Here is a 13,792-nt window from a genome sequence, read left to right on the forward strand (position 1 = left end):
CAAGGGCAGGGATCCGCGTCGCCCTCGCGGTGACGCGCTCCTGGTCGCGTTTAAGGGCGTCGCCCCAAAGTACCACCCTCAACCCACTCTTAGCACTTCTGTTTGCAATCCCGCTTGGACTTCGACTGTCAACACTTTTGTTACGCTTTTTCACGTCTTGGGCCATGAGGAGCGCTTGCATATAACCCTTTCTCCTCCTTCACTCTTGGTCAATTGGACATTGCATTGACCAGCAGCGACCATGTCGAAAGCTGTCAGTAAGCGGTCCAAGTTCGCCGAGCTTCGAGCTCTCCGCGAGTCCGGCAAGAAGAGATTCGACACATACGAGGTCGAAGAGGTCGCCAACCTGTACGAGGAGGTCGATGAGAACCAGTACAAGAAAATCGTTCGGGACCGTCTAAACGAAGATGACTTCGTGGTCGACGATAACGGCGAGGGCTATGCCGACGACGGCCGGGAAGAGTGGGATCGCGTCCCGGTCTACGACGATACAGAGAGCGAGAACGAGACGACGGTGCGTGGCAAGGGCCGTAAAGGCTGTAAGTGATCGAGCATTCGAGATTATTCCCAAGGTGCATGCGGCTGACTTGCCAAAAGCCAAGAAAGCCCGCCAGGAGGAGCAAGACAAGAAGGACGCCAACGACCAGGATATCGCCGAGTTCTTCACTAGAGGCGCCACCAAGGCGCAACCAAAGGTCAAGGTACACACGGGCCTCGCAGCTATGGAATCTTCTGTCCAATTCTAATCCATTGTCTAGGTTGCAAAAACCGAGGCCGACGACACCTTCTTAGCAGACCTGCTCACAGAAGTCGATACCAATGTCACGGCCCCTATTCCGAGGCCCGACAAGAGGAAGAACACAGAACGGCGGAAGGCCCGTGAACTGTCACCGGCCCCAGAGGCCAGACAGCGTGCTGTAAAGAAGGTCAAAATCGTCGATGACAGGGCGCCCCCTACCCCAATTGCAGACGACAACTATGTCGACGACAGCGGCTTCAATCCAGTCGATGACGACATCCCGGCACAAGACGTTCCCATGAGTGATCCGATTCCATCCTCGCCTACTGCCAAGGCTGCAGAACGCAAGGTCCTCCCTAAGATTAAGGTTGAAGAGGAGGAAGATGAAGACATGATGGAGGTGGCACATGCTGGCGCTATCACTACCACAAGTGTCAACCTGTCGGCCTCTCGTCCAGTCAAGAAACTAGTCAAGGCCGAACCCTATCCCTCTCCTGAGAGATCTTCACCCATTAAACAGGCAGAGGAAACTGTCGACGCGTCCTCCTGGAACGAGCTCAACTCAAGACTCAACGTCGTCAGCGGCTCGCAAGAGGTGCGCAGTGTCGGCAAGATCGACTACAAGGACGCCATTGAGGATGACGGGAGCCTCAACTTCTTCTGGACCGACTACACCGAGGTCAATGGCAGCTTGTGTCTGTTTGGCAAGGTCCTCAATAAGAAGACGAAGCACTATGTCAGCTCATTTGTCAAGGTTGACAACATTCTAAGAAAGCTCTATTTCCTCCCCAGGAAACACCGCCTACAAAATGGCGAGGCGACTTCAGATGAAGTCGGCATGATGGACGTCTATCAGGAAGTTGATGCTATCATGACCAAGATGAATGTCAACATGCACAAGATCAAGGCTTGCAACCGCAAATATGCCTTCGAGCTTCCTGATGTTCCCAAGGAGGGACAATACCTGAAATTGTTCTACCCATACTCCAGTACGTACTAGAGGCAAGCAAGCAGAAGACTGAGTAAATTGGAGATTGCTAACAATGGAATAGAACCTCAAATCGACACATCTCGACCTGGTGAGACTTTCTCGCATGTCTTTGGGGCCAACACTGCCCTTTTTGAGCAATTCGTCCTGTGGAAAAACATCATGGGACCTTGCTGGCTCAAGATCCAGGACGCCGATTTCGGTGCTGTCAAGAACGCTTCTCACTGTAAGCTTGAGCTGCTTGCGGACCATCCAAACATGATCTCTGTCCTGAGCGATGGTGACAACCTCGATGCTCCTCCCCTGAACCTGATGAGTGTCTCGCTGCGGACGACCTTCAACGCCAAGGACAACAAGCAAGAGCTCCTTGGTATCAGTGCCCGAATCTACGAGGGCGTGTCTCTCAGTGACACTACCCCAGCCGACAAGCTCCCCTGCCGAACCTTCACAGTCATTCGGCCCAACGGAGCCGCCTTCCCGATCGGGTTCGAGTCCCTGACCAAGGATAGAAAGCGAGTCAAGGGTCTAGTAAAGACGGTCAAGTCTGAGATGGAGATCCTGACCTTCTTCCTTGCGCAAGTGGATGTCGCAGATCCAGATGTAATCCTCGGCCACCAACTTGAAGGTGTCGACTACAGTATTCTACTGAATCGTCTGCACGAGAAGAAGGTCCATCAGTGGTCCCGGCTTGGAAGGCTGCGACGTTCTCAATGGCCTTCTTCTATGGGTAAGGTTGGTGGCAACGTTTTCGCCGAGCGCCAGATCATCTCTGGCCGACTTCTCTGTGATCTTGCCAACGACGCGGGTCGCTCAGTCATGTTCAAGTGCCAGTCGTGGACACTCACGGAGATGTGCGGTCTCTACCTCGGAGGCGAGAGCAAGCGCCGAGAGATTGACAACGAGGTTGCTTTGAAGACCTGGGCGACGTCCAAGGATGGCCTTATGGACTATGTCACACACATGGAAGCCGATACCTACTTCATCGCCGCTCTGGCCCTGCAGGTCCAAATCCTTCCCTTGACCAAGGTGTTGACGAACTTGGCTGGAAACTCATGGGCGAGGACCTTGACAGGTACTCGCGCCGAGCGGAACGAGTACATTCTGCTTCATGAGTTCCACCGGAACAAGTACATTTGCCCCGACAAGCAGTCCTTCCGTAGCAGGGCTCGGATCGAGGAAGAACACAACGAAGATGGTGCGGCTGAAGGCAAGAAAAAGGACAAGTACAAGGGCGGTCTCGTTTTCGAGCCCGAGAAGGGTCTCTACGACAAGTTCGTCCTCGTCATGGACTTCAACTCCCTGTATCCATCCATCATTCAAGAGTTCAACATTTGCTTCACAACTGTTGACCGATCATCATTGGTTAGTCTAATACCCAGTCATATGTCGTTGCAACATACTAACTTCATTCTTAGTCCGAGGATGAGGATGCAGTGCCCGAGGTCCCTGTAGACCAGGACCAGGGGATCCTGCCCAGGCTGATTGCCACCCTTGTCAGCAGGAGAAGACAAGTCAAGAGCCTGATGAAGGACAAGACTGCCACTCCGGAACAGCTCGCTACTTGGGACATCAAGCAACTTGCTCTGAAGCTTACCGCCAACTCTATGTACGGATGTTTGGGTTATGACAAGTCGCGTTTCTACGCGCGGCCCCTAGCCGTTCTCACCACCTACAAGGGTCGTGAGATTCTGCGGAGCACCAAGGAGCTGGCTGAGAGCCGCTCCCTGCAGGTCATCTACGGTGACACCGATTCCGTCATGATCAACGCCAACGTGGACAATGTCGCCGACGCGCTCAAGGTCGGCAACGAGTTCAAGAAGGCCGTCAATGAGCGGTATAGACTGCTCGAGATCGACATTGACAACGTCTTCCGCCGCATTCTGCTGCAGGCCAAGAAGAAGTATGCCGCCATCAACCTCGTCGAGGTCAACGGCAAGTTTGTCGAGAAGATGGAGGTCAAGGGTCTCGACATGAAGCGCCGCGAGTACTGCGCCCTGTCCAAGGAGGTCTCGTCCCGCATCCTTAACGAGATCCTGTCGGGCGATGAGACCGAGGTCTCCGTCGTCCGCATCCACGAGTACCTCCGTGAGATCGCCGGCAAGATGCGCGAGATGGCCGTCCCGGCGCAAAAGTACATCATCTTCACCCAGCTGGGCAAGGCACCCAAGGAGTACCCCAACGCCGACTCGATGCCCCAGGTGCAGGTGGCCCTGCGCGCGCTGAGCCGCGGCAAGACGGTCCGCAAGGGCGACGTCGTCTCGTACATCATCACGGGCGACAGCAAGTCCTCGGAGCCGGCGCCCAAGCGCGCCTACGCGCCCGGAGACGTCATGAAGGCCGACTCTGGCCTCGCCCCGGACGTCGAGTGGTACCTCGGCAAGCAGATCTTCCCGCCCGTCGAGCGCCTCTGCGCCAACATTGACGGCACCTCGACGCCGCAGCTCGCCGAGAACCTCGGCCTCGACATCCGGCGGTACCAGGCGTCGTCGTCGTCGTCGTCGCACAATGCCGGCGCAAACGACCTCGAGATCCACCCGCTCGAGTCGCAGATCCCCGACGACGTGCGCTTCCGCGACTGCGAGCGCCTCGTCCTGCGCTGCCGCGCCTGCAAGGCCGAGGCCCCCTTCGAGGGCCTCCTGGCCTCGGCGGCCCGCGTCTCGGCCTCGGGCGTCTCGTGCCCGTCGTGCTCGGCCGTCCTGGCCCCGCTCTCGGTCGTCGCGCAGGTCGAGCGCGCCGCCCGCCGCGCCGCGGCGCGCTACTACGAGGGCTGGCTCGCCTGCGACGACTGCGGCACGCGCACGCGCCAGGTCAGCGTCTACGGCTCGCGCTGCCTCGGGCCCCGGGGCCTCGCGCGCGACTGCAAGGGCCGCATGCGCTACGAGGTCGGCGAGCGCGACGTCTACAACCAGCTCGTCTACCTCGCCAGCCTGTGGGACGTGGACCGCGCCAAGGCCCGCGCCGCCGCGACCGATGCCGCCGCCGCTGGCGGCGAGCAGGTCGACAAGGAGAGGGTGCTGGCGCTGGCCGAGCACAACCGCGTGCGCTTCGGCACCGTCAAGGCCGTTGTGGACCGGTACCTCGACAAGTGCGGCCGGCAGTGGGTGGCCATGGACAACCTGTTTGCCAAGCTTGGCTTCGCTGCCGCTTGATAAAAGGGGGGAAGGGATGGAATTCGGGCTGGCTGTGCTGGTCTGTATGCATGCGTGGGGATGGCGTGGTAGAGAAAATACCACACTTCTTTTGCGTGGTTTTGGGAAGAGAGACTAGACTCTCTTGCATCTTTTGTCATTGAAGGTCGGTCTGTGTTTTGTGTACTGGTGGCATCCACACAAGAGTTGGCACATGTCGCGTTGTTTTTTTCCCCCCTCCATGGAGTTTGTGGCGATAGCATCGGGTACATCTTGTCATTGGTATGCAGGAATAGTTTCTCTCTCTTACGAGTGTAATACGACGATACTGTTATGTCTGAAAGTCACCCTCCTCCGCCGTCCCTTGCTTATCATGTCGATCCTCCATGTCAAAGTGAACATGACGGCCCCTTGTTGATATATCGACATCTTACGAATATCACACTTTTTCTGAAGGCATCATACGCATCTTATCAAGCGGGTCCACATTTTTGTAGGAATATCAATTGTTTTTTGCTGCTGCTGAAAGGGTGCTCGCTTGATTAAATGATGTACAAAGTTCCTCCTTGCCCTTCTCCAGCCTCCCCAGAAGCGACTTCCTTCGTCCCTTCTGTCGCTCGAATCGCGTAGAACATCTGATCCGGGAGGAAACTACCGTTGGCGACCGGCATTCCCACCATGTTTCCATGCTTCTCGCACATCCATTCATGAGCGACAGGGGGGCCCGTACTACATCTCTCCTTTGCAATCTGTCTTCTTCTTGACCAGCCAAAGCAAAAGTAGCAGCACAGTGTCCACTTCCCCTTTCCAGCAGCGACGAGGAATGATCTGGGTAAAGAAAAGAAGAAATGAAAAAGAAACCCGAAATAATACAAATAACAATCCCTATCAGGGCCCTTTCTCGATTTTCCTTTCTTGTGTCGATCTCTCTCCTTTTGATCACGCATCCAGAGCAATGATCTTGAGCCCCCTGATTCCCCCACAGGTCCGTCTGCTGGCCACTATCTCGAATAGCGATAATAGTAGAATCCGGCCTTCGTCGGTTGCGTACAAGAACAAACACAAGCAGTATTAGGAGAAGAAATAAAGAGATACGCAATCTGGGACTGCATCCTAGTGAGCAGACGCAATGATGCATGGTAGAAAAGAAGACTTTTCAATGAGTTGAAAAACACGACAGGTAGGAAGTGAAGAATGAATGCCAATTCCTGAAGATGAATATGGTAAGGTCTCCGGCGACTGCCGCCGGTACGACTGTCTATGAAAAGTCTTGAGGTATCATGAAGGAAGGATTATAGACGAGAGAACTTTTTAAGACAATTTTGGAATCCCCGAAAATGCAAGAACAACCCCGCCCGGTCTATGCACTGATGATGGATGCGGAAGACACTTAACATGGAAATGAAAACGCTCAGTCACTCTCCTTCTTGTTGCCGGCAGTGTCAGGGACGGCCTTGGAAAGCGCCGGTGACGCAGCGGTTGAAGGAGGCGAAGCTGGGTTGTTGTCTGCGTCCATGTTGGCAAGGATACTAGAGCACTTTGTCAGCAAAACCATTCTTATCCTCCTGAGTGGCGTCTTGGTTACTTACTCAAAAGCATTTGCACGGGACGCAGGCTGGCTCTCGCGCGTGGGCGGTGTTCCGGTTCGCGATGAAGCACCAGACTCCTCTCCAGCACGGCCTAGAGCACCGCCAGGACCGCCAAGTCGCCGACCGCTGTTGCTCCGGGATGAGAACATCGAGGTAGGACCAAGGGTCATGTTGGAGCTAGCAGTCCGGCTGGCAGAACCTTTCAGACGGCGCAAATCATCCATACCGACTTGGTTGGGTTGAGGCTGGTTGTAAGAAAAGTTGCGGGCATCGCCACGACCAGCCTGGGGGCGACCGCCAGGACCACCGCGCTGATTGCTCCTAATGCTCTCAGCAGCCTTTGCGGCGGCAGCAGCCTCAGCCTGCAACAAGTTAGTCTCTCTGCAATCTCTCATATGTTTGATTTTCGAGGTGAGACTTACCTCAGCTCGAACCTCATCGAGCGTCTTGGGTCCCTTGTTCTGCTCGTTCGAGATCCAGTTGGCCCTACGCAGATCAACAACGTCCATGAGCATGAACTTGAGACGGCTGGGAAGGTTGGGAAGATCGATGATGTTCTGGATTCTCTGGAAGTAGGCGTCCATCATGGGCTTGCCCTTGTCCGTAGCATCAAGGCTAGCGCCAATGGTCCGGAGCAGCTTGCTCAGAGACTCAATCTCAGCTTCATCGGGAGTGCCCTGGTAGTCTACCAGTTTGCGAACACACTCGTGCATGATGCGCTCCGTGAGCATGCCGAGCTTGTAGAGCTCACCAATGAACTGGACCAGACCCAGACCACGTCGCTTGGCAGCGGCAGCCTCGTAGTACTCGTCGGACAGGAGAGCTGCCTCCTGGGCCTTCTTCTCTTCACCTTCAGCGCCCTCCTCCTCCTTGGGCTCGGGCTTCCATCCGCGCTCGAACTCCTCCTGGCAACGGTTCAGAAGGTACTTCCTGAAGAGAGCACCGCCGCTGACGACGTTACCATTCTTGTCCTTGATGGTAGTGTCGCGGATATCGGGGCTCATGGTCTCAAGCATACGCTTGCAGAATTTGGCGTACATAGACGCCCAATGAGCTTCGTCGGTTGCCTTCTCGAAGGTAAGCTGGATGACTTGGCGCAGGGTGCGTCCATCCTCCTCGTCCTTGGACTGCATGGCAATCTCGAGGATCTGGTCCGAGATCTTGTCGAACTTCTCGGGAGTCATCTTGTTCAAGGCAGCCTTGACCTTGCGCTGGACCATGGCTGGATCCAGCAGAGTAGCGCCCGAGGCGCTCTGAGGAGCCTTGTTTGCGATGCTCGTCGGCTTCCAGCCCGTAGCTGAGACGGCGATAGGCTTGATTTCCATGCCCTGGGTAAGAGGCATGGTCTTGGCAGCCTGGGCCTCTGCCTTGGCATTGAAGTTATCTCGCTTGCTACCAGGACGCCTGGACCCGGTCCGAGGAGAGTTGGGAATGTTGCCCATATTCGAAGAGGGTGTTCGGCCACTCATAGAGTTTCCACCTGGGAAGGGACGACCGAAAGCCATACCAGGAGGGCCCTGGCCCAACACGGCATTGGATTTAGCAAAGCGCTGCTCGGACGTCGTACCAGGGCCTACAGGCTTGGGCGGCTGCTGGAAGTTACCAATGCCTCCAGGGAACCCAGACACGCCTCCTCTAGAGTTCTGTCTCCCAGAGCCAGCAGGTGTTCTCACCGAGGCCGAGCGTTGATCGTCACCGATAAGGGTCTTGACTTGCTGGACGAAATCAAGAGACGGCTGCTCCGTGAAGACCTTCTGGAATTGCAGCAGGAAGCCGGCATCGTACTTGAAGGCCTTGCCCTTCTTGGTTACAGCCGAATTGAGTGCGGGATTGGGAGACTGGATACCAGCGGGGTACGCCATGTTGAGATACTCTTTGTGGTCGAGGAAGCGAGCAGTCTTCAGAGACTGGAGTGCAGCACTTGGCTGAGGCGGCTCAACAGTGCTAGTGTTGATGGGCTTCAGGTTCAACGCGGCGGGCTTGGCGCGCTGCTTCTCGGTACCAGCAGGCTTGGCGGCGCTGTCACCAGCGATCTTGAGATCGGCAAGCTTATCAGCGACAGCATCGGCAGAAGGAGCTGCCTCCTTCTTATCGGCAGTGATGTCGGAGATCTTCTCGCGGAGAGCATCGGCCACAGACATGACTTTGCCACCACCAGCAGCCTTGGCTTCATTCTCCTTGCGTTGCCGCTCGCGCTCCTCTTCGAGGCGTTCCATCTCGCGCTCTTGCTCCCGCAACTTGCGGTCGTTCTCAGCCGCGTTCGCTGCACGGTTCTTCTCCTCGTCCTTCTTGGCTTCCTCAGCCTTGGCAGCCTTCTTGGCGTTGTACTCAGCCTCTGCCTTCTCACGCGCGGCCTCTGCCTCCTCCATCTCCCGGATCTCACGCTCAAAGCGCTCATCCTCGGTCTCTTCGACCTCCTCGGTAGGCTTGGCCTCGACTTTCTTCTCCTCGGCAGGCTTGGCCTCAACCTTCTCAGGCACCTGGGCAGGCTCTTCGGTCTTTGCCTCCTTGACCTCCACATCTTGCTTGATCTCCTCGGCAGCTGGCTTGGCCGATTCGTCTTCCGAAACCTTGGTGTCTCCGCCAGCCTGCTTTCGGACTTGCTCCTTGAACTCCATGCGGAGCTGCTCGGCGGTCTTGGTAGAAGAGCTCTCAGTCCGAGTGTGTGCAGGAGTGGCAGGTTTAGGTGGGGGTGTTGGAGCTGATGCAACAACGGGAGGCGTCTTTGCCGGCTGAACAACAGGCGCAGGGGAGGACGGTGCCTTCAGGCTGTTAGGGTCGAAGACTGCACCAGAAGGAGCCTTGATCTGGATGGCAGCGCTCTTCTTCTTCGGCCGCTCGAAGGCTGACGTGGCTGGGGCGGGCGATGCCTTGCCCTGGAACTGGGCTGGGCCGCTCATGGGCACAGGAGGCTGTCCTGTGCTCGAATTGGGCCGCTCCGATACCTGCGAAGAGTTACGCGACATCTGCTGAGCAGCAGGGGGCTGAGGAGTGAATTGCTGCGGGCCGGTGTAAGGTCCAACGTAGCCCGGTGAAGGAGACTGGGCTGGGTTAGTCATGTAAGACATCTGGCCAGGGTAACCAGCGTTATAGTTCATCATAGGCTGGCCGGGCTGTTGGTAGCCGCCGTATGGGTAGTTCTGTTTTCTTGCAGTCAGTAGCCGATCAAAATTGCCACTAGCTGGTGACAGATCATCCAGGGGCTTGGAGAACTGAGAGATCTGAATAATAGGCTGTGAAGGGGGGACAAAACCGCCGGGAGGCTCTGAGGGAAGAGGAGCATCGCCTGTTGCCGATTTGAGCTCCTCGTTCGTCTCCCAACGCGAACTATAGCGTCGGGGCCTTCCATTGCTGAGGGTATCTGGCTGGTTCTGTAAAGAGTCCGAGTGGCGCGGATGACGAGATTGCTTCTCCACATCCCGCCGAGGACCCTTCTTCTTGTTGTGCTTAAAAGACTGAACATTTGAGGGGAGGGAGGTATTTACTGGGTTGTATTGTGGTCCAGGAGGAGTGAACTGGAACTGGTTGGCCGGGTTGGGCATGTTGTAGTGCATGTGCGGCGTCGTAGGGTTAGGAACGGCATGCGGCATCGCAGGGCTCGCCCGGTTTGGCTGAGGCGAGTTCGGGTATGGGCGCGCTCCAGGCTGGAACTGAGGGGGCATGCCACGGCCCTGACCAGCTGGGCCACGGTTGTATCCCCCGTTCGGAGGATAACCAGCGAATGATGGGTTCGAGTTGAAGCCACCGCGTCCGCGGCCGCCTCCGTAGCCGCCCCTATTGGAGCCGGGTCCAGCGTGGCCCATTTCGCCGTGGATGGAGTGGTTGGATTCACGTCGCATGTGAGGCTGGTTCGGGACGAATGAGTTCTGCGACATCGATGGGGCATGCTTCATGTGGCGCTGTTGTCCAAAAGTGTCAGTAGACGGCCTTAAATAATTTTGCTGCAAGGCTCGGAGAGGTTTTGCGCAGGTTTTTGGGGAACCAAAGTGTGGTGCTGGTCGGAATGGGCTAGGGTTCAAAGGCTCAGAGGCGAACCAGGGAAAATTGCAACTCACCTCGCCATCACCACCAAGGCTACCGAATTTCATCGCAGGGCCATCTTGCGGAATGGATGGGGGTCTGCCACCGCTTGCCGACGGCTGGGGAATCGGAGACGGTGAGTGAGCAGGAGACGGGATACGCGCATTGCCGGGAATAGCAATGGGCGCGGCCGTCTGGTGCGGTGTGCTGTGCGACACCGCTGGAGAATCGCCAGCGAAGCCAAACTGAGGCATGTTTCCCTTGGGGCCTGAGCCGGAACCGCCGTTAGCAATGAAGCTATTGGGGCCGTTGCCACTCATAGTGACCGAAGGCTTACGGCTGTGATCAACAGCGTTGCCATTCATGTTGCTGCTGCCGTGGACGACGGCCGGGGCAGCGGCGACAGTCGGAACAGCGGGCGTGATGGCAGGGCGGCCGTTCACAGGCGAGGCCGAGGGCCGTCCATGCTGGGCAGGCTGAGAGGATCCAACGACCACGGGTGGCTGCTGGGATCCCGCTGCGATCACAGGGGTCGAGGCAGGCTTCTTGTTGGCACCGGCGGCCGAAGCATACGACGTGACCTGAGCGGAGGGATTTGGCGCCGGATTGTTCTGTTGACTCGCAGTGGAAGTCATAAGGGAAATCTCGCAAAGGCTTCCTCTCCTATGCTAGGGCGTGTGTGATCGTTCGTTCGCGGGAAGGGGTTTGGGAGGGTGCGCGTGTTCTGCGATGCTCGAAGGATGAAGGTCGAATGTCAAATTCGGTCTTCTTGGCGTCGAGACAGGGAGAGGAACGAGTGTTGGCCTCGTTGGAAACACGGGCGATGGGCGAAGACGATGAATTAAGATCAACACAGCTGATGGGAAGCTGGCCTGTTGATGAGAAGGAGTGACTTGTCGCAAATGGACTCGACTCGGACCTGGCAGGTATTCTCGCGCGCAACAAAGGAGGCGAGAGAAAAAAAAGCAGGAAGAGTGGAGTTGCGTATTCCCTTCTGGTCGGCGAGGCTGACCAGAAATTAGAGGGAAAAGAGGAAAAGAAAAAAATATCACGAATCCTCAAAGGATAGATACCCTAAGAAATGGATTCGGTGGATGTGATATTTTTATCGGGATTCTCACTCTGAGGGTGAAAAATTGTTTGGGGAGAGAAGAGGGAAGGGGAGGTTCTGCCTCTGATAGGAAGGGGAATATTTTTTTCTAATGAGGAGCACAGGCCCCAGTTCAGTCCCGGATCGCTCTTCCCTTTGGGTGTGGTGGGTATCGAGGTGGTTAGTGCTCGGCGTTAGGTGGGCGAAATGTTGGTGTTAGGTAGTTACTTGTACCCAAGGTAGGTGGCTAGCCTGTCGCTGGTGCTGCTGGGCAGTGGCAGTGGTCGTGGTAGTGGGCTCACACTCGCACACGCTGGGCACGCACAAAGTCTGCTCTCTGCTCTCCTGGTCTGACCACACACTCTCTCCCCAATCCAGGGCTGGGGGAGGGGTGGAGCGCCGTAGGGGAGTGTGGAAAAAAGTGTGGGTGCTGTTTGATACAGGTATGTGGGAAACTGTGGTGGAAACCCCGTGTATTTCGTCAGTCCTGTTGGTTGGAGTTGCGACTCTCGGGTAATGAGGTGTGTGTGTAACTAGTGTGTAGATACACGGAAGGGGAAAAGCGAGAGGTCCAAGGTTGAGACTACTGTGTGTGTGGAGAGGGATCTTATAGCTAAACTCCAGGCGGTCCGGAGCGATGGCTGCCGCCCAAAACCAGCTCTGTATTCACTGCTCGAGGCCTGTAAAGCGTCAATTTGATCCCGAAAGTCACCACCAAAACTGCTCGCAATTTGGCGCGGGCCAGCTGTCACGATGGGCGGAGAAGAATTGAGATGGTTTCTTTGTGTAAAGTATATAGTTACTAGGGAGGTGGTCACTTGGGTTTTGTGACTCGATATCCGTCCTTTACAATGTGGTGCTTCTATCACTCGTATTCTTGGGCGCAACAGCTACTTTTTGCCTCTCAGAAGTCACTTTGGCGGGCAAGCCACATGTGAAGCAACCCTTTTTTTTTTGGGCCAACATCATCGAGTGACGGGGTCCACTGATATCGTTGCCTGGGAGGGAGTGGAGTGCAACGCCTTGGCCTACGGAGACATGTTTGATCTTGTCAAGCCGCTTCACCAGACGGGGATCTGTCGTCGCTTTATTCCATTAACTACGTCCTGTCATGTTGCCGAATGAATGTCGTGGGATTGCGGTCCACGGACATCTTCCCGATAGTCTGTCACTTCTGCTCCTCTGGTCCTGCTTGGGATGGATAGGCAAAAGGGCAGCCGCATATATTTCGAATGCCCCACGCCCAGTGAGTGAACACATGATTGATGACTCCCGTGTCAGCTTTCGTGATCAGTCACAGCGTTGCATAGCGCGCACAGCCCTTGATCGGACTGACAGTCGTGGAGACAACGACTTAATTCCGAAATGTTGGTCTTGCGACTTCTCTACGGAGTATGTACGCCACTGATAGTAAACCCTTTTCCATCCTAGGAGGGCAGATAAGAAACTATGATGCTATGATGCATCCATGGCACTTTGAAAGATGGGACAATTTTTTTCTCCATCCCTGTCGTATGATATGCCTGGTCGATCCTAAAAGGGGGGCGTGTAAGCTCGTCCTGTGCAGTAAGTACGTACACGAGGTACTTCAGTGGCCCACCACCCACCACGACAGCAGCCCTGGTGTGTAATAAGAAGAAGAAAAAGCAACACAGGCCAGAAGAGATGACAACCCCTAGCCGCATCAGCCTTTTTTACATGGGTCTTTCAGCGTGAGGACCCATGGTCACTCAACAGCTGAGAGAGCCTGGGCAACTTGTCCAACATGACCAAGATGGTAGGGCCGACCTGACGGGCAACAGACGGTTGGCTTCCAAGGCTCTTTGCTCGAGTGTGCTCGGTGACGTGCCATTTTTCACAGTTGATTAAGTAGGTAGGAGAGTAGGTCATTGTAGGTTTTCTGCTTGGCATTTTATGGAAGCACAGTGAGCCTACTACGGTCCGTACCTCTCGACTCTGGGCCTGAGGGGGATGCGTGGATGAAGTTCCAAACTTTTCTCATTGGCAGAACATTGGGTCCCATGCGAGCTAACTGGGACAGGTACCTGGGGTCATCGCTCGGCGCGCGGCGCGATGTCTCTAGCGCGTCATTCCAGCGAGCTACTCCGTACAAGTACAAGTCGACCACTTACAAACACATCACTTTGCAGGGTTCAAGAATCAACCCCAGCTCGCAACTCTTGAGTCGCGTCTGCTCGCGTCCTGGAGATGAGAGCGGATACAGTCGTGCTGCTATCG

The 13,792-nt window shown here is 55.8% G+C and overlaps 2 protein-coding genes across 2 annotated transcripts; one reads left to right on the forward strand and one right to left on the reverse strand.

Annotated features, from left to right (window-relative positions):
• Window positions 1–241: 241 nt before the first annotated feature.
• On the forward strand, window positions 242–4,876 carry E0L32_009563 (uncharacterized protein; the record flags this gene model as incomplete). The annotated part of the gene is made up of 5 exons (XM_031144541.1): window positions 242–539; window positions 598–701; window positions 759–1,728; window positions 1,792–3,089; window positions 3,143–4,876. 5 exons carry the CDS (start codon window positions 242–244, stop codon window positions 4,874–4,876), a joined length of 4,404 nt encoding a protein of 1,467 aa, XP_030990695.1.
• A 1,390-nt stretch (window positions 4,877–6,266) lies between these two features.
• Window positions 6,267–11,099, reverse strand: E0L32_009564 (uncharacterized protein; the record flags this gene model as incomplete). Its single annotated transcript, XM_031144542.1, has 3 exons — window positions 6,267–6,384; window positions 6,445–6,806; window positions 6,867–11,099. The coding sequence occupies 3 exons, from the start codon at window positions 11,097–11,099 to the stop codon at window positions 6,267–6,269; spliced, it is 4,713 nt and encodes a 1,570-aa protein (XP_030990696.1).
• Between the last annotated feature and the right edge of the window lie 2,693 nt (window positions 11,100–13,792).

This window comes from Thyridium curvatum, assembly GCF_004353045.1.
Source record: "Thyridium curvatum strain D216 chromosome Unknown NODE_70_length_221790_cov_84.609339, whole genome shotgun sequence".
NCBI classification, from domain to species: Eukaryota; Fungi; Ascomycota; class Sordariomycetes; order Thyridiales; family Thyridiaceae; genus Thyridium; species Thyridium curvatum.